Below are 23,941 nucleotides of genomic sequence, written 5' to 3' on the forward strand. Positions count from 1 at the left end.
TTTGTTAATTTTTTATTATATTGTATTTGTGTGTATGTGTGTGTGTGTGTATGTGTGTGTGTGTGTGTGTGTGTGTGTGTGTAAGTCAGTGGACAGCTTGTAGGAATCAGCTCTTAAACCTTCTACCATATAGGTCTCAGGGATCAAGCTCAAGACTTGGCATCAAGCCCCTTTTACCTGCTGAGCTATCTTACTGGCCCCTATTGGTTTATTTTTGTCACAGGGTTTCAATTGTGTAATTCAGTCTGGCTTCAAACTTGAGATCCCTAAATGCTTGGATTACAAAAATATGTCACCGCAGGCGGTGGTGGCGCATGCCTGTAATCCCAGCACTCAGGGAGGCAGAGGCAGGCAGATTTCTGAGTTCAAGGCCAGCCTGGTCTACAGAGTTCCAGGACAGCCAGGGCTATACAGAGAAACCCTATCTGGAAAAAACCAATCCAAAAGACAAAAATAAATAAATAAATAAATAAATAAATAAATAAATAAATAAATAACAAAACAAAAACAAAAACAAAAACAAAAAACAAAAAAATGTCACCATGCTAACCTTCCCTAGATTTTATAAAGAAAACTTTTAAATAGGATAGTCATGGTGGTATAGACCTGTGATCCCAACTACATCAGGGACTGAGGGGGACATGGCAAAAAACTACATCAAGGACTCAGTGGGCTACAAGCAAGATCAAGGTCAGCCTGAATAATGTAGAGAGACCCTGTCTCAAAATTAAAAGTGGCCAAAAGAAAAAAGAAAAAAAGTCTGGGGACATTAGCTCATCAGAAAACATTTGCATAGGATGAATGAAGCCCATTTCAGGGAGGGAGGGAAGGAGAGAGGGAAGAGAGGGAAAGAGGGAGGGAGGGAGAGAGGGAGGGAGGGAGAGAGGGAAGAGAGGGAAGAGAGGGAAAGAGGGAGGGAGGGAGAGAGGGAGGTATTAAACATATAAACTCAAAGACATTGAACTCCTGAGTGCTCTCACTACAGGCTCAAAAGATGGCAGCCCCCTGCATATTTCTCCAGGCTTTGTTTCCTCTGAGTTGTGTGAAAGTGAACAGGACTCCCAAGTCTTCCACCCCTAAACACTCCCCCACCCCCCAAAACAGCTCCGTACATAGTCACAGTGGTCCACCACACTCACTCTACAGTAAAGCCAATGCCTGGCTATGCACACATGCTCCTGATGTCCCCAGACCAACTGTCACAGTTGGCACTGTGGTCCAAGATGTAACCAAGTCACTGCATATGTTAGTCTCTCTCTCTCTCTCTCTCTCTCTCTCTCTCTCTCTCTCTCTCTCTCTCTCTCTCGTGTGTGTGTGTGTGTGTGTGTGTGTGTTCAAAAATACCTGCAACTCAAAAGGTACATTCAGGAAAGTTTTAGACTGTGCCCTTTCTGCTCTGGAAGTAGTCATTTTTACTAGTTATACCTGGGCTGGGGGTGGGGTGAAGATATACATATCTAAGAGGTGGGTTTTTTTGGTTTGTTTTTTTGGATTTTGGTTTTTTTCAAGAGAGGGTTTCTCTGTATAGCCTTGGCTGTCCTGTCACTCTGTAGACCAGGCTGGCCTCAAACTCAGAAATCCGCCTGCCTCTGCCTCCCAGAGTGCTGGGATTACAGGTGTGCGCCACCACCGCCGGGCTAAGAGGTGTTTTTAACATTTGATTGTTTATGTGTGTGCACGCATATGCCACAGTGGGCATATGCAGGTCAGAGGGACAACTTGAAGGACTCAGTTCTCTCCTTCTACTGTAGGTCCTGGGGACTGAATCCAGGTCACTAGGCTTTTAGCAGGTGCTCTCACCACTGAGCCATCTTCCGAGTTAACATCTTCTGACTCCGTTTTGTTACAATAGCAGCCACACACACTCTTTCCCGCCTTGCTTCTTCAGCTCAACCCTGGAAATCAGCTCCATCTGGTGACTTCTTTCTCACGCTCATTTCTACAGTAGCATTGCACTTGGTTGTATGAAGCTATACAGTTTGTCCAACCAGTGTCCTTAGGTGGGCATTTAGGTTGTTTCTAACATAGAGCATCGAAAGGCGCTTAACTTTGTATGTGTGTTGTTCTGTATTCTAGAATTAAGTCTTCAGGGAAAATTCTAGTATAGAATTTCTGGGATAAAAGCATGGATGCTTCTAGAAGTTTTTGCTCAATTCCCCTCCATAAAAGCCTGAGTGATTTGTCCTCAAAACCGAAGGGTGTGTTGGTGCACACTTCTCAGAGTTTTGTTATAATAATCACAATAGATTTCAATGAAGAAAATTCCAATTGTTCTATCTTTAAGAGGCTGGAGTAATGGCCACCCACAAGGAGCACGGGGTGTGCCAGAAGAGACACAAGGCTTGGCTGGAGACAGGGCAGGCATGCTCCAAGGTGCTCTTGAAGGGAAGGAATTTTCCACTCTGTGCTGTCATTTTCCTGACTCACTCCCGTGGAGGAGACTTGCCCCTCTCCTGGGAAGAACCCGTCACTTTGTAGAGGACACATAGCTGCTGACAGCTGAGGCTCCTTCCTCAAGAACAAATGACACTTGCATTTAGAAGACTGTTCTTCCAAGTCAAGGATCTTCCTCCGAGACCCCCACAAAAAAACAAACAAAGAGGAAGAAAGGAAAAAGAGCCTCTATGGGTCAGTTTTTTAGCCTGAGCTAAGCAGAGAGAGCTAAGCCTAGAAAGCCATGGGACTGTCACAAAGCAGAGCCACTCCAAGGAGCAACGTTTTAGAAACAGCAAGAACTTAGCATGAGGCATGGAAAAAATAAGACACCGCTTAAATGGAACAGAAATCGGCCAATGGTCAGTCCCGGGAAGGAACCAACAGGCAGCAGCGGGGAGAAAACCAGGAGTGGACCGGCAGCTCTTGTTGGCAATCGGATTTTGTCCCTGGGAAATTATAGTGTGTTAGCTAAAGGGACTCTTCGCTTTCAAGGAAGCCAGGAGGAGCGACCCATCCGTGTGAACAGGCTAGAAGGAAAGAGCTTGTAGAATGGTGTTTGTGGCTGCTTTGCTGAGGGGTAGTAGGAAGGCTCCCTTCCCAGATTCGCCTTAATCAGCAGATGTACAAGGAGCCTGGGGGAAGGGTACGGCAGGCACCTGTCAGGCCATCCCCCCACTGTAAGCAGTGTATTAGGGCAGCAAGTTAACTTTCCAATCAGGAGAGATCAGGGCCCTAAGAGCCCCCAGCTCTGTCTCAGGAGAAGGAGAGAGGGGCTTCCTGCGTGGGAGGCGTCTGCTGAGGCGGCAGGAGGAACCTGGGCCTGGGGAGCTGGAGGATTCCTTCCCCCTTCACTGGGAGACAGTGAGCGCGGGCTCTGGCTGAAATGGAAGCAGCGTTCTGATTAGAACTCCTACACTAAAATTTTTGGAAAGAAAAGGGCAATTTCTGGAAAAGGGACTTTTTTTTCCTTTTCTTTTCTTTTCTTTTTTTTTTTTTTTAAGCCAGACAGATGAGCATATCTGGTAAGTGCCTTAACTCTGTGGATGCCAGGAAATAGCTCACTGTAAAATTTGGCTTCATGATTCTCTGGAAAAAAAAATTTTCCCCAGAGATTGATGGATGTGACAGATTGAGATATTTTTCTCAGGTAAATTGCGAGACTTGGAAGCAGCCCCGCCCCTACCCAGTTCGTCGTGATTAGCGAACTTTCAATTCAGCTCTAAATTTATGCACATCAAAAGGTTGATGTTGTTTTAAAGTAACTTTTCTCCTTATTATGTAAGTGACACATTTATTGTAGAGAAAAAGATTTAAACACACGAGTACAAAGAAGAAAATTCCCTCAGAACCCAGGCAGCCAGCTACAAGTACCAGGCAATACTTTCTGTGGTTGTTCGTGCAGCCCCCACCCCAGGAATTCCTCTATTATTACTGTGAGTGCACGCACGTGTCATGTGCAGGGACAGGGCCACATGCCACCTTCCACCATTCAATTCAGTCTTCAGGCTCCTTGGCAAGTGTCCTTAGCCACTGAGACATCCTGCTGGCTCCTCCAAGGTCCTTGTATTTAAAAGGACATATACATATGTAAAATTCCACATTTAAAAGTCAACCTATAAGCAAAATAAATAGTATGTAGCAGTTCATTCTTATAATCTAGCACTTGGGGGAAGGGAGGTTAAAGACGAAGAGCACCAAGTTCAAGTCCAGCCTGGGCTACACTGTGAATTCCAAACTATCACGGGCAGCAGAGAACAAGCCAGTCTATGAAACAAAAGCAAGCCAAACCAGCCGCCATGACACTTGCTTTTAAACTATAAAATGATATAAGCATCTATATATTTGATTAAAATATATAGGCATCTTTTCAGATCATTAAGTATTATTCTAAAATCATTCTAACCATACAGTATTCCATTGGACAGACATGTTACTATTTAAACAGTAAACTGGGGCAAAGAAGAGTTGGTAAAGTGCTTTCCATGCAAGCACAAGGACCTGGGTTCAAACCCTCAGCACTCATGTGGAAAGCTGACCACAGCAACCCTGGGCACAGACAGGAGGATCCCTGCCTCTTGCTGATCTGCCAGTGTAGCCTCATCAGCAAGGTTCAGGTTCAGTGAGAGTCTGTCTTAGATAGATAGGTGAAAGATAGATAGATAGATAGATAGATAGATAGATAGATAGATAGATAGATAGATAGGTGATAGATAGATAGATGAAAGATAGGCGATAGATAGATGATTCATAGATGATAGATAGATAGATAGATAGATAGATAGATAGATAGATAGATATAGACAAATAGACAGACAGATAGGAACCATAACTCAGGAAGTCACCTCCCATTAACCTCTGGCTTCCATACACACACGGATGAGCACATGTATGCATATGCACGCACACACACACACACACATATACACACAGCATCAATCTTCAGTAACTGGATATTTATGTGGCTCTAACTGCTGCAGTTATAAATAGCATATCCTTGCAGCTATTTCTTTTGCACAGACATAATAGTTTTTTGGATATATTCCTAGAAGTAGATTGTCTTCTCCGTAGAGCAGGAACAATCCCAGATTTGCAGTAGAGTTACCCAGCTGCCCTCAGGAAGCTTCGCCCTCCGTCCCGCCCTCCCAGCGGCATCCTGGGGCTTGTGTGCATGCCACTGCACTATTAACTCTGCATTGAAAGACCCTTTGTTACGTTTCTGAAATGCTTTTTGACATGTCACACTTTTTCTTTGAAACGTCTGCTTACAAAGCTTTGAGTTCCAGGAAGGAGAACCATTTTCTCAGCCTGATTCAAGGCAGGCAAGGACCCGGACTTAGCATCCCACACCTCCTCCCTAGGTCTCTAACATAGCTCATCTCCTTCAAAAAACATGCTGATCTTTCTACAAAACCCTGAACCCTTGAGCACTGAGCAGAGAAGTCAAAGAAAGCAGGATAAGAAGAGCAAGGTGGTTGCTTCAAAACAAAATTAGAAGTTGCTCCACAGTCTATGGCTTATTGTTTAAAATTCAGCTATTGGCAACCTTTTAGGAAGGATTTCTTTTTGTTTTGTTTTGTTTTTTCAAGACAGGGTTTCTCTGTATAGTCCTGGCTGTCCTGGAACTCTGTAGACCAGGCTGGCCTAGAACTCAGAAATCCTCCTGCCTCTGCCTCCCAGGAATGCTGGGATTACAGGCGTGCACCACCACGCTGAAGGATTTCTAATGATTCATTTTTTTAAACTACAGGCCATCTTTTCAAGTTTACTTTATGAATGGGCAGGGTTTTTTTCTTTCTTATTTCATACCTTAGAGAGCAGCTCAGTGTAGAGGGTTTGCTGAGCCTGGGGCTGAAATTAGAGCACCAAATAAAACCCAACACTCGGAGCTTGGAGGCAGAAGGATCCGGGATTCAAGGTCATCCTTGGCTACAAAGCAAGCCTGAGGCCCAGAGGCCCAGGAGAATTTTCCTGTACTGTGTGAATGAATGCTTCTGATGACGTCATCTCCATCTCTGGGAATTGTGTGTTCGTCCACCAAAGGACAACAGCGATGTCACGTTCTATTGTGTGCTGGAGACTGTCGCTTACAACGTGCTACAGCAATGTGAGCCTGAATGGGATGAGCATATAGTTCACAGGACAGTTTCACATGGATCCCTCTAAATGGCGGGGAGTCTATTTAAGCCTCCATCGGCCTGTGGTTATAACCCACAGCATAAATCACGTGCCTCTAGAGAACTCATTCATCTCATCCTCAGCATGTCTGGGATCCATTCCTTCATCATCCCCTGCCTCAGGATTCTCCTTTAGGTCAAAAGCCTGAGATATCACCCACAACAAAATCCCCATATGCTGTATTTATATGCTGTATTTTATATGCTGTATTTATATGCTGTATTTTATATGCTGTATTTATATGCTGTCTCTTGGTTAGAAATATTCCAGAGAACCCCATCTCCCAGGTCCTCCCTTGTTTACCCCCATCTCAGGAAAATGCACCAATGGTATAGCATCGCATTTAGGTGTTTGAGGGGTGAACATACATGGGGAGTATCTCATAATTGAAAATATGGGCACTGGTCCCCACAGGATTCTAACGATACCAGGGACACATGAGTATCTAACACTTGGCCAGCCAAGTGACAGTCTCCATGCTGCCCCTCATGTTTGAAAACACAACAAAATTCTTGGCCACCTCTTACTGATTCAGACAATGTACTCTCCATGTAATATGAAAGAGGTCAGGCCTGCTTCCCACAGCTGCTGAAACCCACCCAGAGCTCAGGCAAGGTCTTCCTGTGCCAGGCAAGTCTTGTTTGTGTCTCCTTATCCCTCCCAGCCTTTCCCCTATTTGGCCAAAAGCACAACCACACCCCCATAGCAATCGTGTTGAAACAGTAAAAACCAAAACAAAGGACTATTCAGAGGGGCCACGCCCAGGTGGAATGGGTTGGAGGGCTTCTCACAGCAAATCATACTACCTCATTTTGACTGGGGGCAGGAGTGCGAGGCACTCATCCTGGAGCTGTCAACTCCTTTCCAACAAAGATACCTAAGATGCAATGCAAGCGCCACCTGTGTGGCACCACAGAAGAGGAAAGCCTAAAGCCAGGCCTCTCAGTACGCACCTAATTGCATTCCTTGTACTGACTGATAGTCTCCCTCAGTGGCCCCTGGATGTGCAGGAGACCTGGGTTGCAGAGAATAAATAACATTGTCATGGCTCACAGTGAGCTCCAAGAAGTTCAGGGGTATCAGAAGGCACTAACAGAGGTAAGGGCCCAGCTGTGGGAGTTGTCAGAAATGACCCTACCACCATTAGCATCAGTGGGCATTGATATTACCACACACTGAATTGGCAGCAAGGCACTGGGGAGCCATTGAGGGAAACAAGTGTGGGGGATGAGTTAGCTGGAGGAAACCTACCTGGCGGGTGTCTTCAGGAGAGACAGAAGCAGAGGGAAGAACAGCAGAGGAGGCTGGTAGGAAAGGTGGCTGCTGCACTTAATGCAAACCCAGGGGCTAGCCACGAGTGTACCAGGGCTCCGTGGGTCCACTCTCAGCTTGAATAATTTGCAGGAAGCACACATACACTCCACAGATGGCTATTAAACTCACATTGTGGTGGCTACCATGAAAGGGCACATTCAAATCAGCAGAGGGACCACCACGCTGGCAGGGTGGAACCAAGGGACTTCCTCACACAGATAGACACCCACGGTCTGCCGTGGAACCTGGGACAGTGCTAGCTTTCTTGGGTAAAGAATGATAACATGCATATGAAAGAAAAGGAAGGGAGGGAGGGAGGGAGGGAGGGAGGGAAGGAGGGAGGAAGGAAGGAAGGAAGGAAGGAAGGAAGGAAGGAAGGAAGGAAGGAAGGAAGGAAAAGGCCAACCAAAAGACCTTACCAGAGCCTTGGGGACACAGGAACTTGATAGCTACTCAGAAAGCTGACCTCAGGGCTAGAGAGATGGCTCAGTGGTTAAGAGCACTGGCTGTTCTTCCAAAGGCCTTGAGTTCAAATCCCAGCAACCACATGGTATCTCACAACCATCTGTAATGAGACCTGATGCCCTCTTCTGGTGTGTCTGAAGACAGTTACAGTGTACTTACATATGATTATATATATATAAATATATATATATATATATATATATATATATATATATATATATATATATATATATATATATATATATGTGTGTGTGTGTGTGTGTGTGTGTGTGTGTGTGTGTGTGTGTGTGTGTGTGTATGTATATATTTTAAGAAAGCTGACCTCAGTTTTTATGCAGGTCATAGGTAGTGTGCCTGCTTGTCTACCATACAAGAGACCCTGGGTTTAATTCCCTATTTGGAAAAACAAACTGTGGCTCCTTATTCCACAAAAATCATCTTGACTTACGATGATGTGTGTGACCTAGTTACTTTTCTGTTGCCATGATAAAATACCCCGATAAAAAAGCAACTTAGGGGAGAAAGGGTTTATTTAGCTCACAGTCCATCACTGTGGAATGTGCAAGCATCTGAAACAGCTGAACACATCACATCCACAGCCAAGAGCAGGGAGTGCGGACAGGGAGAGTAAAATCACTCAGGCTCAGGACCCAGTCAGCTTCCTCTGCTTTCTTACCAAGAATTGTGGGCCCACTTTTAGGCTGGGTCTTCCCACATCAATTAAGTCAATCAAAACAATCCTCCATGGGCCAACTTGATCTAAACCATCCCTTCCTAGGACTCCCTTTCCAGATGATTCTTAGGTCTAGTTGAGAATTAAACTACTCTGGTTTCATCTCTTTTGCTGTAATAGCACACTGACAAAAGCAAGTTGGAGGGGAAAGGATTTTTTTTCTTACACATCCAGGTTATGATCCATAATTAATGGAAACCAAGGCAGGAATTCATGCAAGAATTTGAAGGAGAAACCAAAGAGGAATATGGCTTGCTGGCTGCCTCTCTGGCTTCCTCCCTGCCTCATACTTAACTAGCTCTTAAGGACCAGGACCACCTGCCTGAGAAACCCTGCTGCCAACAGTGGGCTTGGCTGTCCTACATCAATTAATGATCAATACAATCTCCCACAGATCTGCCCAGAGACCAACGAGACATAGTCACTTCATCAAAGGAGGCTTTTTCTCACAGATGACTCCACATTGTGTCAAGTTGACCATTAAGCCACTAGCTGTCTTAGTTAAGGTTTTATTGCTGTGAAGAGTCACCATGACCGAGGTAACTCGTAGAAAAGAAAACATTTCATTAGGGCTGGCTCACCGTTTCAGAGGTTCAGTCCATTATCATCATGGCGGGAAGCATGACAGCAGGCAGACATGGTGCTAGAAGGGTCAAGAGTTTACATCCCGACCCAAAAGCAGAAATAGGAGACTGGCTTCTACAGGCAGCCAGGAGGAAGCTCCCTCTTCCGAGCTGGGCATAGCTTGAGCACTGGGAGCCCTCAAAGCCTGCCTCCACAGTGACACACTTCCTCCAACAAGACCACGCCTCCTACTAAAGCTGCTTCCCATGGGCCAAGCGTATTCAAACCACCACACTAGCCATGGCACTAGGCTTCCAATTCTGCTGTGAGTCACCAAGGAGACCTGGAGCTCAGAAAGCAATAAGATGCCAGAATGCTGAGGCTTGCCAAATAAAGAAAAAGAAAACCAATACTTACAACCTTAGAGAAGACATAAATAACTCTTAGACAAACTGTCTAAAAATGCTAAATATTTCTTTTTTAAAATGTACCATAAAATTATTCACACACATGTAGAGAACCTACTGTGTGCCAGCCAGATAGAAACATCTGAAATATCATTTAGTGCTTTACTTTGTGAATGATTCAGAGCAAAATGTCAGCGAAGTAGAGATTTTAATAACAGCCTGCCTAATAAGCCCTAATATGATGGGAATTAGAACACGGGGAATTTAGCTTAAGGTTACATGTCTCAGAACTCAGTGAGTCTCTAAACTGATTTTATAATTAGGAGCATATTTTTAGCTTATTTTTCAACTGGAAGATTTTATTATATTCATGTTAATGTATGTAATTTCACCGTGGTATTTTTGGATTTTTTTTTAGAAAAGTTGAATCTTTATTCTCTGGTGCAGCGGAGTGTGAAGGTGACAGCTCCCATTTCGTGTCACATTAGATTCAAGGGACAGAGCCATGTAACTCAGCAGGCCCTGCTCACTGCCACGAAATGCTCTCTCTTCCTAGGGATACCTGGTTCACAGAGCACCACAAGGCGAGTGGCCACTGCTGGTGATAAAGGGAGAGGCCTGGAGGGGGACAACCTTCCGCACGGTTGTCTCAAGTCAAATAGTGGGCCCACTTTCAGGCTGGGTCTCCCCACATGAATTAAGTCACTCAAGACAGCTCTCCACCGGCCAACCTCATCCAACCCTCCCTTTAGACTCCCTTTCCAGGAGTCTTGGAGGACATCACCAAAAGCCTTAGAGGAGGGAACGTCTTTTAACAAGCCTAGGAAAGTATGCACCCAAAGGCCTGGTGAGAGATAGGGGACCCTGGGAGGCTGTGACGACTTCTTCTTTTTTTTTTTTCTTTTTTCTTTTCTTTTCTGTTCTTTTTTTTTTTTTTTTTTTTTTTTTGGTTTTTTTGGGGGTTTTTTTTGGTTTTTCAAGACAGGGTTTCTCTGTGTAGCCCTGGCTGTCCTGGAACTCACTCTGTAGACCAGGCTGGCCCCAAACTCAGAAATATGCCTGCCTCTGCCTCCCAAGTGCTGGGATTAAAGGCATATGCCACCACTGCCCAGCTGAGGCTGTGACTTCAAGAGAAGGCTGATCTTTGCCTTCACAGAATTCTAACAGCAAAGTTTAAAACCAAACCCCCAGTTCAAGAAGAGGACCCTCAGTGAGAAAGACTGATAGAGCAAAAGTGTTTCAAAATTGTTTTTATTTATGTTTGTATTGAGTAGGTGGCGTGTGTGTGTGTGTGTGTGTGTGTGTGTGTGTGTGTGTGTGTTGTGTATATGGGGAGGAGTTGTTCTGCCTGTGTATCTGTGCCTGGAGGACAAAGGAGGACATCAGGTGTCCTGTACTGTCTCAGCTGTAGTCTTTGAAGAAGGTTTATCAAGGAACCTGGAGTCAGGCAGACAGACAGACAGACCCAGAACTCCTGGGAGGAAGGAGTTTTAACTGTGCATATACCAAGGAAAAAGAGTTTGCTCTGAGGGTTTGGGGCAGGGGAACCAATGGACATCTAGTAAACCCTTAGCACATGCAAGGATGCACAGAAGTCAGGCTAGCTCTCAGGATGACCCTGGGCTAGTGACAGAGCAAAGTACACAGGCTGGGGCAGAGCTGACTCTACTCCAGTGATTCTCACAGGGGTCACATATCAGACATCCTGCATTTACATTACGATATTTACATTACGATTCACAGCAGTAGCAAAATTACAGTTATGAAGTGGTAGGGAAATAATTTTACGGTTCGGGGATATCATAACATGGGGAACTGTGTTAAATGGTTGCAGTGTTAGGAAGGTTGAGAACCACTGATCTGCTCTCATCTCTAAGGACACCTACACACATAGACAGAGTTGTGGCCTGGGCATTACAAACCCTGGTGGGGCGTGGGTACAGACCATGGAGAGCCACAGCATAGGCCAGTCCCTGACAAGCAGCAAGGCAGCATTGCCACTGGGTGATCTCAAGGTAGGACCAGGCCACCTCTCCAGTGATGTGCAAGGCAGAGCCACAACCCAGAGAGAACCATGCCCAAGCCTCAGGGAATTTTCTTTGACCAGATGTTTTAGCTACTGCTCTTGCTTCCAAAACAAAATCCCCAGCAAATGCCTCTTCAGGAAGGAAGGATTCATTTTGCCTCACAGTTTGAGGGTGCCTCACAGTTTGAGGGTGCCTCACAGTTTGAGGGTGCCTCACAGTTTGAGGGTGCCTCACAGTTTGAAGGTGCCTCACAGTTTGAGGATGCAGTCTATAGTGGTAGGGAAGTCATGATAGGCCACAGGAGTGTGAAGCAGTTGACCACATTGCATCATTGTCAGAAAGCACAGAGATGAACGGAGTGGCTCAACCAGCTTTCTCTTTTTCATTAAGCCTGGGACCTTGGTCCATTGACAGTGCTGCCCACATTCATGGTGAATCTTCTTTGTTTCTGGAAACTCTCTTAGGTTCCTCTGAAGGTATGTTTCCATGGTGATTCTAAAGCCATAAAGCTGACAATGAAGATGGACCATCATACCAGGACTCTGACATGTCACCTCTTTCTTCCTTCTATAACTAGGGCATTGATCCCTACCTGTCCCAATACAAGGGCACATCATGTTTGGTTTCAGATGAGAGCATTACCTGAGGATAAGCCAGGTCTTGAGTCTTAACCATAGTTAACATAGTTATTGTTGGCTTTTCTTTTTTCCCAGGAACAGGCATCCAATCTAGGGCCTTGCACTATACCACTGAATTATTCTCCCCATGACATTTGATTTAGATAACACTTTAAGGTTAATGCTGGGAATGGTTAAGACTACTGGGTTTTTTTTTTTTTTTTTGGATAATGAAATGTAGTTTGAGTGTACAGAAATAAATTTGGGATGGGGGGCTCCAATGGGAGAACACTATGGGTTGAATGTCCGTATTCCCAAAATTCATGTTATTAGGACATGAGGCCTTTGGGAAGCTTCTACAAAGTGAGGGTGGATCCCTCACAAATGAAATTAGAAAACCCTGGAGAACACCCTCCCTCCCTTTCTGCCAGAATGCAATGAGAAATCAGTAGTCTGCCATACCAGAGCCCACCCGGCACAGCTCAGACGTCAGCCTCCAGAGCTGTAAAAGATATAGGCGCCAGTTGAACAGAAACCACCCATCTCTGGCAGTTCATCATGGCGGCCAGAGCAGAGCCTGGGAGGGTAGTGATGAGGATAGCCAAGGAGCAAGCAGAGTTGTAAAGGGAAGGTGTTGAGTGGAACCACGTCCAGGAAGAATCATGAACACACGTGCAGGGCTGGGGAAGGAAGAAACAAACTGGGGGCTGTATCTCAACATCCATAAGGCCTTGAGAGAACTGTGTTCCAGGAAAGCAGGGTGAGTGGCAGCTTTGGGATTCAGAGAGCTTTCTGCCATCTCTAATCTGGAGAGATGGGGGATTATGTCAGCTCCTGCAACCTGGGAATGGCAGGTTCTTCCTGCTTTGCTTTCTTTTTTGTTGCCGTGATGAAACACCCAGACCAAAAAGTAATTTAGGAGAGAAAGGGTTTATTTTTGCTCAAGTCAAGGCAGGAACTTGAAGCAGCCAGTCACAACACATCCACCTTCAAGAGCAGAGAGAGGAACATATGCATACTTACACCACTTAGCTCAGTTTTTGTTTTGTTTTGGTTTGTGTCTAGCACTGTTCATGGGAATGGCACAGTCAAAGGTAGACTGGGTTTTCCCACCTTAATTAACCTGGTCAAGACAGTTCCCCACAGACAGGGCTGAAGTAGACAAGCCCTCATTCAGACTCTTCTGTGGTTATGCCTGCTAGGCTGTGCCCAAGGGCAGTTAAACTAACCATTGTCCCTTCCAAATAAAACGACCCTCCCTTCCCTTAAAGGCCTCTGTGTGGCCAGTCCTGTTTCCTATCTACTCATGCAAGATCGAGCAGCACTTGAGGCTGGAGCAACAGCTCAGCAGTTAAGAGGACCCAGGTTCCGTTCCCAGCACACACATGGTGGCTCACAGCCGTGTAATTCCAGTAATTCTGTAATTCCAGTTCCAGGGGATCCAATGCCCTTTTCTGATTTTGGAGGGCACCAGGCAAACACATTGGTCACATGCAGACATGCAGACAAAAATACTTATTCACCATAAAACCCAACAACCACAGCTGCCTCAAAACCTCAGAAACAGGTTCCTTATAACCAATGCCCACAGGTGGAGTGTGGAGGGGACCATGCAGGGAACACTGTGCCCCTCCCTCACTCCCAGGTACCTACAGAACTGGCCACAGCTACTCTTTGACTTGAAATACTTCTCTCGCTTATCCTGTTGTCTGAGCACTGTACTAGCTAAAGGACAGTAGTGCAGATCTACTTGTGGGTAGGGAAATCCTACTGCAGTTTCTGGGAACTTCCTTCCTTCTCCTTAACTCCGTCCTGGCAGCGTTTGAGCATCTCTGGGAAAGATTTGGTCCAGTAGAAAGACCCACTCAGGAGAGACGTCTGCACTGGGGTCTCCCCCTGACCCCTCTCCACCTGAGAGTCAAGAGCACGAGCGCAGGAGAAACATCCGACCGGGATTAGAGGGTATACATTCCCAAGGCATGATCTAGGAGACTGAACTGTAACGGGCAAGGGATGGGACAGAGGGTCGCCTCGCCCGCGCCTTCCAGAAACCCGGGGCGGAGCTACTACAAACGACCCACTGGCAGGAGGGGGAGGCAGGTGGAGGCAGCTCTGTCCCCTCTGTCCCCGCTTCTCCGGGCACCCAGCGGCCGCGGGGGAGGCAGGCACTGCGGGGCTCCAGTCCCTGTGGGGAGTCACCGCCCCCTGGTCCGGGTGCACCCGGCCCCAGCGCCCCCACCTTGCCGCCGCCGGCCTCGCCCCCGCCGCGCGCGCCCCGCCCGCCTCCCCCCGTTGCCGTGGCAACCCCGGGAGCCTCCAGGCGCGCGCTCGTCCGCGGGAGCGCTCTACAGCGGCGGCGGCGGCAGCTCCGGCTTGAGCCGCGCGCGCTGCGACCTCGCTCCGAGCCCGCGCGTTGTCCCCGGCTGGGCCCTGGGCCCCCCGCGCGGCCCCCCACCGGCCCCTGAGCCTACCCGGTCACTGGTCCCCATGGAGCTGCTGGCTGCAGCCTTCAGCGCCGCCTGCGCCGTGGACCACGACAGCTCCACCTCGGAGAGCGACACGCGCGACTCGGCGGCGGGACACCTGCCCGGCAGGTGAGGACCGGCTGCATCCCGGCCCCCGCGCACGGTCCCCACGTGCTCCCTCCCACTCGCGCTCCTGGCGCTGTTCACGGACCCCAGCGGCCTATCCGGGTCCTCGGCCCTCGGGCTCCTGCTGTCCCCCACTAACTCTAACCCGACGGACCTTCCCCCGGGAGAGCTGTGCGTCCTGGTCCAGTCACTAGCACCCAGTCCCAGCGCGGGGTGGCTTCCTGAACCCCCTCCCTGGACTCCCAGAGTATGCGCGTCCCGCCCTTCGCCCCTCTCTGCGCTCCCAGTCTCTGGGACTGTGGGACAGAGCCCCCCAGTGGGGCCAGGGGGTGCGCGACGACTAAGGGAGTGGGGTGGCAGCTGGCTGGCAGGACCCGTTGGGGCGGCCTTCCGCGCTGTAGAGCGGCCAGGGTACGCCAACTTTCCGATGCCTGCCCGCGAGCTCGAAAAACATGAAGGTTTGGGCGGACTGGTGTGGGAGTGAATCACCCCGTCGCGCCCTGGTATGGTGACAAAAAAGGGTTTGTCGGGCGAGCCCGGTCCGGACACGTGGCGGCCACTGTGACCCCCCTTGGCTTGGAAGAGCTTAGGGGCAGTACCCCCGGCCAATAGCCACTTGTGTGGACAGACAGTCGCCTCTTGCGATCTAGCCAAGGTGTGTCGATGCTTAAAAATAAACAGCCCTCGCTCTCCTCCCTCTCTTGCAGCGAGTCATCCTCCACCCCTGGAAATGGAACCACACCCGAGGAGTGCCCGGCCCTCACCGACAGCCCCACCACGCTCACCGAGGCCTTGCAGATGATCCATCCGATTCCCGCCGACTCCTGGAGAAACCTCATTGAACAAATAGGTGGGTCCAGGACAGGCAGCTACTCGTTTGGGCCATGTGAGCCTGATGGCTTCCAGGGGACCCTGGCTGCTGGGCTGACTGGCATGTGGCTTTTGACATGAGTAGTTCTAATGGTTTCCTAGGCAGAACTGCCGAGTTTTATTAGTGCTGCACCACTGAGCTAATTTAGCCGGGGATTGTGGTTTATTTGTGAGACTGAGTCTCACACTGCAGCTCTGGCTGGCCTGGAATTTACACAGTAGCCCAGGCTAGCCTGGACCTCCTGCAGTGAGGACTTCAGTTCTAGGGTTATGAGCTTGAGACTCTACACTGGGCTTTAACAGTGGGTATTGATCTTGATGTCTCTTGGAGAACACTCTTGGTCCAACCCTTTCCTGCAGAAAACGTTGTTTCCTAAACGTAGTAGCTGGGGAGAGGGAGGATGAAGCCTTCCTTGACCTCATCAGGGAGGTCCTAGGAAGATCTGGAAGATAGCCAGGAATGAACTCTGGGGAAAGCCAGGCTGGCCCTGCACTCTTTTGCACAAGTGAAATCGAGAGGCAGGAGTGCCACCGACTCCCAGAAGACTCTTTCCAGAAGGCTGCCCAGGAGGACTCTAGGGAACAGCACTTGGGGAATCCTGCTCCTCCAGAGCTGGGAGGAAGTTCTGTGATTCCTCCGAGAATTGAGGCATCCCAAGAGCTGAAGCATTTGCACTTCTAAAATGTTACTGACATCAAATGATTTCTCATGTTACCCCCCAGGGCCACCAGTGATTGGTTCTTGCTAATCAGGAAACAATGCTAGCTGCTTTGAAAACACTCTGGGGTGTTGTCAAGGCCATCAAAAATCTATTCTTTTAAATGAAAATTGTAGATTTTAAAAATAAATATGATATGTAATGATTATCATCCACTGCCGAACCCTGTAAGGGACACAATGTCTCCAGAACTGAAGTGGAGCAGGCCCAGCTGTAGGGAGACTTCTTAGTGAGGCTACTCTTTTGAGTTGGGAGCTTCCTACCCTGGCCCTGAGAGGAGAGAGCTGGAGGCTGGAAGATCCATTGCTGCCTGAGGGGAAACTGAGCCCACTCTGGCTTTGTCTCTGTGGTTCTATAGTGGCAGTCAGGCCGTGGGTGCTGGGGATACACGTGTATTGTCTGTTGTCTCTGGCGCCTAACATGGTGCTTGGCATGTAGAAATTGCTTGTTAAATAATAACTGAGTAGCTTGCCCTTTACAAGTAGGCTTGGAAGATTTAAAGGAGAATGCTTTCTCTTCAGGAAGATAGATGCTGAGCGGTGGGGTGGAAAGAGATTTAGTTGGAGGAGCTGGGGGACTCCCCTTCCAACAGAACAAGGCCGACCCAGTACAGATCAGTTCAGAAAGAGAACAAAGCCTTTCTGCTCTGCCTGTGTTTCCCACAAGCAGGAGCTTTGACAGGGAAAGCTAACATCCATGGGAAGGTGTGCTTACTGTTGGCACACATAGGATGCAACCATGAGACATTATACATTGAGGACAGAAGTGGCACATGATAAATCTATTTCTATGGAAATTAGAATGTAAGACAAATAAAACTGAAAGATTATGAAAAATGGTTAGACAGTTGTGATCATGGTAACCCCAGGAGGGCAGGAGCTGGGGTACAGCTGGCGTGGGAAAAAGCATGGCGTCCTTTGAATGTTCTAACATGGCGAGTGTTGCGTGTTTGGCTGGAAGTAACAATATCCAGAAACAACAGGTCTTCAGCAATGGGGGTGGTCCATCCTGGTTCTCCATTCCCTCTTTTATTTAGTTTTGTTGTGTTACAAGGTATCTGTTGTAGCTCCTGCTACCACATCTTCAAGCCAAGGTCTGTAATAGCAAGAAGGATAGATACTTTGTCTTCATATGTCTACTGGGACTGGCTACTGTTTTAGTGTTCTATGTCTGGGAAGAGACACTAGGACCAAGGCAGCCTTTATAAGAGAAAGCATTTAATTGGGGCTTCATTACTATTTCAGGAGTGAGTCCATTATTGTCATGGTGGGGAGCATGGCAGCAGGCAGGCAGGAGCTGAAGAAGTAGCAGAGAGCCACATCCTGGCCCACAGGCAGGCAGGGAGAGATACTGAGCCTGGCATGGGCCAAACCCAGCCCCAGTGACACACTTTCTCCAATAAAGGCCACACCTCCTAATCCTTTCTAACAGCCAACCAACTGGTAATCAAGCATTCAAATACATGGGTGGGGGGTATTATTATTATTCAAACAACCACAGATTCCTTTTTATTTTAAGAGACCCTTAGAAGATATCCCCCATTTCTGCCTCCTTGGCTAGCATATTGTTCTATTACCTTGTGTTGGAAATCTCGGTATATTTTGTATTGCTGTGACAAAATAACTGAGGCTAGGAACTTTATACAGAACTGAAGTTATTTAGCTCACATTTTTAGGTGTAAGAGCAGGTCATTAGTTTCTGTTAGCCCTGGTGAGGGCCATGCCACACACAGGAAATGGTATCAGGGCAAGACCATCAGAAGGAGGTTAGAGAGGTCCTGGGCCAGACAGTTGATTTCAGAACAATCTCTCTTGATCTAAAGCTCTGATGAACCGTTTAGGAGGTGAGGTCTGTGTCCATTATTACCTTCCCTGAGGCCACCCTCCACCATTGCTACCATGGAGACCAAGCCAAAGAGCACATGCGCCTTTAGGGGAAAAAACGCTACACCCAAGGCTTAACACTGGTAATGTATAAACAGTTAGATGTTTTGCTGCCAGCCAATAATCCCATTCCCCGGTAGAGGTAGAACTGTGTCTACTGAGCTGCTCTCTCTGCCTCATGGATCACGAAAGAGTCCCACATGGCATGCGGAACAATAAATCCCATCCAAGAAACCCAATTCCCCAACAGCCTTTCCTCCTAATGCTACCACATGGGCTTTAGATCCCCTCATAGGAATTGGAGGGGAAGCGTCAGCATTCAGCCCTCGGTCTGTCAGTGGTATCAAAGGCAGGCTCGGAACCCAAACCCATCACCACTGGTGAGAGCCTCCATCAGTCTCCGCCTGCTTCCCTGCACACACAATGTCCAGCCCAGCCCTCTCCTCCCCAGTGGAAGGCAGGGGTGGGAAGGGACAGGGAAGAGGCGGTGTCCACTGTGCAGCACTTTCAGAAATACCATTTTCAACACCGCTACCCACAGTGCTGGTATTTTTGTCTCCTACCAGCACATGTGCCACCGGGAAGTCTGGGGTAGTATTTGCCCGCAGTTTGCTGGCTGTGGCATAAGATGTGTTTTTTGAGCCTTTAAAACATGCTAAATTAGACACTTCCGGGAAGCATGGAAATGGTGATTTTTAAAAGGTGTTCAACCACGACTAAGTACCCACTCTGCTAAGTCACCGTGAGGAAGCTCCAGCAAACCTCGTCAGCACCACTGGATGAGAATTAGCTTGGAGGGCTGAGGAGGCAGCAAAATGCTGGCCACACAAGTCTGAGGGCTTGGGTTAACCCCTAGAGCCCACTAGGCATGCCGGCACATGTCTGTAATCCTAGTACAAGGGTACATGAGTACCCCTGGGGTTCACTGGCCAGCTAGCCTAAACTAGTGAGCTTCAGGCCAATATGAAATTCTATCTCAAAAAAAAAAAATGAGAAGGACCTAAGGTGTCCAGTACCTGAAGAGAGACACATGCCCTCCACATGCAAGCACACATGCATGCACATGCACACACATGTGCACTCTAACATGCACAGACATGCATGTGTGCATGTTGAACTGGTTTCTATGTCGACATTGGACCCTCCTTGGAGAGCGTCAGCTTTGAGTGGAGTTTGGCTTGGACTCTAATGCTCATTAGCACCTCTTTGGACAATGAACTAAATGCTGCATTCTGCAACTAGGAGAACAATTAAAAACACAGACTCTGAGTCCCCCCCCTCCCCCCAAGTCAGGGCTATCCATCCTTGCTGTAAAGGCTTCATAATGTAGAGTCATGGAGTCACTGAGTGCCGGAAGCAAATAATTTAATCAGCGGGATGGATTTACGCGACTCCCACCAGCGACTGCAATTTCTCTGGCCGCTGTCAGGATTTCCACGGTGATCTGTTTCTCTTTTCCCCTTTTCTGCTGTTTGCGTACTTCACAGAAAGGAACTGTGCCTCACATCCACACTGCTTCCACAGCGAGGACTTTGCAAGGATCCCACTTAACCTTATGTCTGGGTAAAGCTTCATGCCAGTGTGTCTGGCTGCCTAATGGGGTCCCTGTCACCCCAAGAAAACTTACATCTCTCTGTCACCCCAGTCTTCTGGTCCTTGCTTCTGCCAATGGTGCTGTCAGACCACTTTCCTAGCTGGTTGCTTGAATATTGTTTGTGATCCAGCGCCAGCCAGCTGCCAGGGTTCATCTTCTACCGTGTAACCACACCATGAGTTAGGGCCTTGGCTCTGCCCTGCCCCCACTTAATTGATGCCCTTAAAGTCTTGGAAAGTGCCATGGCCCTATTCTTCCTACCAGGCATGCAGACATATCAGCATGCCTATCTGGGGTCTGCACAGGTCCCCAGGGCAGAGCTCTGGAGTTATCCCCCTTCGTCCAGCCTCTCTGTGGGCAGTGTCACATGCCCTTGTCCCTGCCAGCCCGTGGGGATAGACTCTCCCTCTGCTCTGTAGTCAGAACATCCCAAATGTTTATTTCTCTTCTTTCCTGTGAGGTGCTGTCTTTACACTGATTCTTCAGCACCCCTAGTCTCCCTCAGAGATTTGGGTCACATTTGTGTTGAAGTGTGATTGGTCAGGAATGGCGCCTTCAAGTGTGAGTGTCAGAGGCAACAGTTTCCTTTGGGCTCGTTGGTGAGACACTGATTCAACATGAAAACTCACAGCCACTCCCCATTAAGGGATGCACAGGCTTAAGTTTTAATACTGAATCATTTAAAAGTGGGGGAGGACCCTCACGGGATATTAAAACATAATTGGGATATTCTCATCAATTTTGCAGGCATGCCTATTAACACATCAAGATCTGTATTCTTGGTTTTTTTTTTTTCTAGTGTGTGTGTGGGAATGCAATTTTAAACCTACACAGAGATTTCTTTACTTGTCAAAAGAAGCTTATATGTGCTAATCTCCTCCAGAAATGGAGGCTATGGGTGGTCTCTTTTGCAGAGATGGAACCTGCTGGTGTGGCCTGGGGCACGCTGGCTTTCTTTGTATGTGTGTGGGGGGAGGGGCTTTGGACGGACCTCCATCTGACATCCTGCCCTTGTCTTTGTGGCAATGCTTTGATTCCAGGACTCCTGTATCAAGAGTATAGAGACAAATCAACTCTCCAAGAAATCGAAACGCGGAGGCAACAGGATGCAGAAATACAAGGCAACTCGGATGGGTCCCAGGCTGGGGAAGACACTGCAGAGGAGGAGGAGGAAGAGGAGGAGGAAGAGCTGGCCAGCCCCCCTGAGAGGAGAGCTCTGCCTCAGATCTGCCTACTCAGCAACCCCCACTCCAGGTTCAACCTCTGGCAAGACCTTCCTGAGATCCAGAGCAGCGGTGTCCTGGACATCCTCCAGCCTGAGGAGATCAAGCTGCAGGAGGTAATGCAGGTTCCCAGGCTGGGGGTGCAGGGAATCTGAGGGACCCACTAAGGGACTGAAGTCCTGGCTCGCCTGAGCAGTTCAGGGCTGAACCGAACCTGTCTCTCTAACACAGATAGGGAAAGAAACATCTCACAGTTCACAAACCACCCAGGAACGTTCTGAGCTGACTCAATGCCCCTCGAGGAGTGTTAGATGTTTCATTAGAGGGGGTGACCATTTTTCTGTTTTGGTGACATCGAAGCATAGAACTTGTGACTGTGAAATAACTCCAGTATTGTGTAAGTGACAGTCAGTTGTGGTTGTTCCCACATTAGAGGGCCATGTGGATTCTGGATGGCCGAGCATCCAAGAGCTCCTTTGTGTGAAGGTCCAGGCCACTCTCTCTGAGGTCAAGGAGGTAGAGGCAGAGGCAGTGGGAGGTACAATGGTTGGTTGTGAGCAGGAGAAAATAATCAGCTGGAAATTGTCAGTAACAGAAATATGTAGCAAATGTTGTTTGTTTGTTTGTTTTTAATGAATGGGAGTACACTCTTCAGACACACTATAAGACAACATCAGATCCCATTACGGATGTGGTTGCTGGGACTTGAACTCAAGACCTCTGAAAGAACAGTCCGTGTTTTAACTGCTGAGCCCTCTCTCTAGCCTGCAAGCAAGCATCTGCTTCTGCTGAGTGAGGTTCTTGATCTTGTGATTCTCCAGGATGTGTGGTAGAGAGGAGAGGAAGGTCACTGGTAGAAAGCACGGTCAATGGGCAGACAGAAAGAGGAAAAAATAATTTTTTGGTAACTTGTTCATGCATGAACTTCGTAGATGAAATCATGTCACAATGACAGAAGGACTAAGGACGGGGACAGAGTCTAGCTCCTGTCTGTGTCATCCAGTTCAATACGGGCTCCACTACCAAGGAGGAGACCACCTAGGGTTCACCTGTGCATGCTGTCTGGCAGAGTCAAGAAGAAACATATTTAAATATCGACAAGCCCCTTAGCATGGGAGCGCATCAAGACTCTTTCTGGGTGGTGGTTGCTGTCAAATGAAACTTAGAAGTCAGTTCATATCTTTAAAGCTTTGAAACACAGTTAAAGCCCTTTCCAGCATAAATGGAGCTAAGCACAGAGGAGTCTGTCTTTACTCAACCACGCAGGAAGGTCACAAACGGCAAAGAAGCAGGACTGGGCATAGGGCACATGCCTGTCATCCCAGTACACGGTGGCCAGAGGCAGGAAGAGTCTGAGTTCAGAGTCATCCTCACCTGCATAGGCAGTTAGAGGCCAGCCTGGGCTACAAGACAGCCTGCCTTAAAAACTAAAACCGAAAAAAGAAGCAAGAAGAAAATGATGATGATGATGATGATGATGATGATGATGATGATGATGATGATGATGATGATGATGATAGAGAAATCTGGTGACTGAGCTCATAGGCACTCAGTTATAAAGGTGAATGAGCAATGGGGGACTCTCTAGTAGGTTAGAAAACCAAGCTGCCATGTTATCAGACATAGAAAATATTGTCAAAGGCCCTTTAGGTGGGTTAAGGTACCATTTATTTCTAAGTGTTTTTAAATTCCATAAGTAGCTCACTAAGACACTCTTATTATTTTTTTTCAAAAGCAGACAATACAAACGCCTTCACCAGGCCCCTCGAAGCTTTCAGCTGAAGTTTTATGAAAACAGCCCCTACTCCGCTGGGCATGAGAGCAAAGTGATCCCTTCCCGGCTGGAAGGCAGACTTCCGACCGCACATGGAAACCCTGTCTCAAAATGACCCATTCCCTCAGCACCCCATCCGCTTGCCTTTTAAAGGCATTTAAAGGACATGACTGCATTGCAGTTAACAAGCGGCTTAAACAAGGACAGAGGAGGGCAAGAGACCGTAGGGGCCAGCATTGCGCCCTGGCTATCCAGGGGGCTCTGTGGACACAGTGCAGGGGTGGGGTGGGGCAAGGTGGGCTCCAGATAACTCAGGCATGTCTTTAGTATATCCTTGTACTCTTGCAAGACCAAGGACACCTCGAATCAGTGAAAGTATGTCTCATATCAAATTCCAACACAGGGCATTCAAAAGACAGTGCGGGCTGAGCAGCCCCCCAGCCTGAAAACCCTGAATCTAAAATGCTCCCAAATTAGACATGTTTGAGCACAGACATGATGTGACATGGTCAATTCTACACCAGCAAACTCTTTCACATGTAAAACTGTTGAAAGTGTTTTATGTAAAGTTACTTTTAGGGGGCTAGAGACATGGCTCAGCAGTTAAGAGCACACTCTGCTCTCCTGAAGAAATGGGGTTTAGTTCCCAGCACCCATAACAATCAGCTCAGCTCAAAAGAGCTTGCAACTCCAGCTCTGTGGGATCAACACATCCTCTGTCCTCTGTGTGAGCATGCACACACACACACACACACACACACACACACTTGCACAGCAGATGCACACAAATTAATTAAATTTAAATTACTTTTTAAGCTGTATGCATAAAATTCGTATAAACATAAGTGAGTTCCACAGTTAAACCAAGTCTCACTTCCAACACTGCTCATCATTTACATGCAAATATTCCCAAACCCAAAAATGAAAATCTGAAGTCAGAAACTCTTCTGGTCCCAAGGGTTGGGGTAAAAATACTGTAATTTCACTCTGCTGCCAACTGTGAGAGAGATTGCGATCACACACATCTCTGCTTCCAGCACCAAACCCTC

At 47.8% G+C, this 23,941-nt stretch overlaps 1 protein-coding gene across 2 annotated transcripts in view; it reads left to right on the top strand.

Annotated features, from left to right (window-relative positions):
- Ngef (neuronal guanine nucleotide exchange factor) overlaps window positions 1-23,941 on the top strand; it is a 65,049-nt gene that overhangs the window by 17,885 nt on the left and 23,223 nt on the right. The window contains exons 1-3 of one of the 2 annotated variants that reach the window (XM_052192303.1): window positions 14,608-14,832; window positions 15,537-15,679; window positions 20,936-21,234. In XM_052192303.1, the coding sequence (XP_052048263.1) occupies window positions 14,726-14,832; window positions 15,537-15,679; window positions 20,936-21,234 (549 nt within the window). In that variant the 5' untranslated portion in view covers window positions 14,608-14,725. Of the gene's footprint in view, window positions 1-14,607; window positions 14,833-15,536; window positions 15,680-20,935; window positions 21,235-23,941 lie in introns of those variants that run through there. The other variant, XM_052192304.1, reaches the window with a different exon arrangement.

Source organism: Apodemus sylvaticus, chromosome 9, assembly GCF_947179515.1.
Source record: "Apodemus sylvaticus chromosome 9, mApoSyl1.1, whole genome shotgun sequence".
Lineage (NCBI taxonomy): Eukaryota > Metazoa > Chordata > Mammalia > Rodentia > Muridae > Apodemus > Apodemus sylvaticus.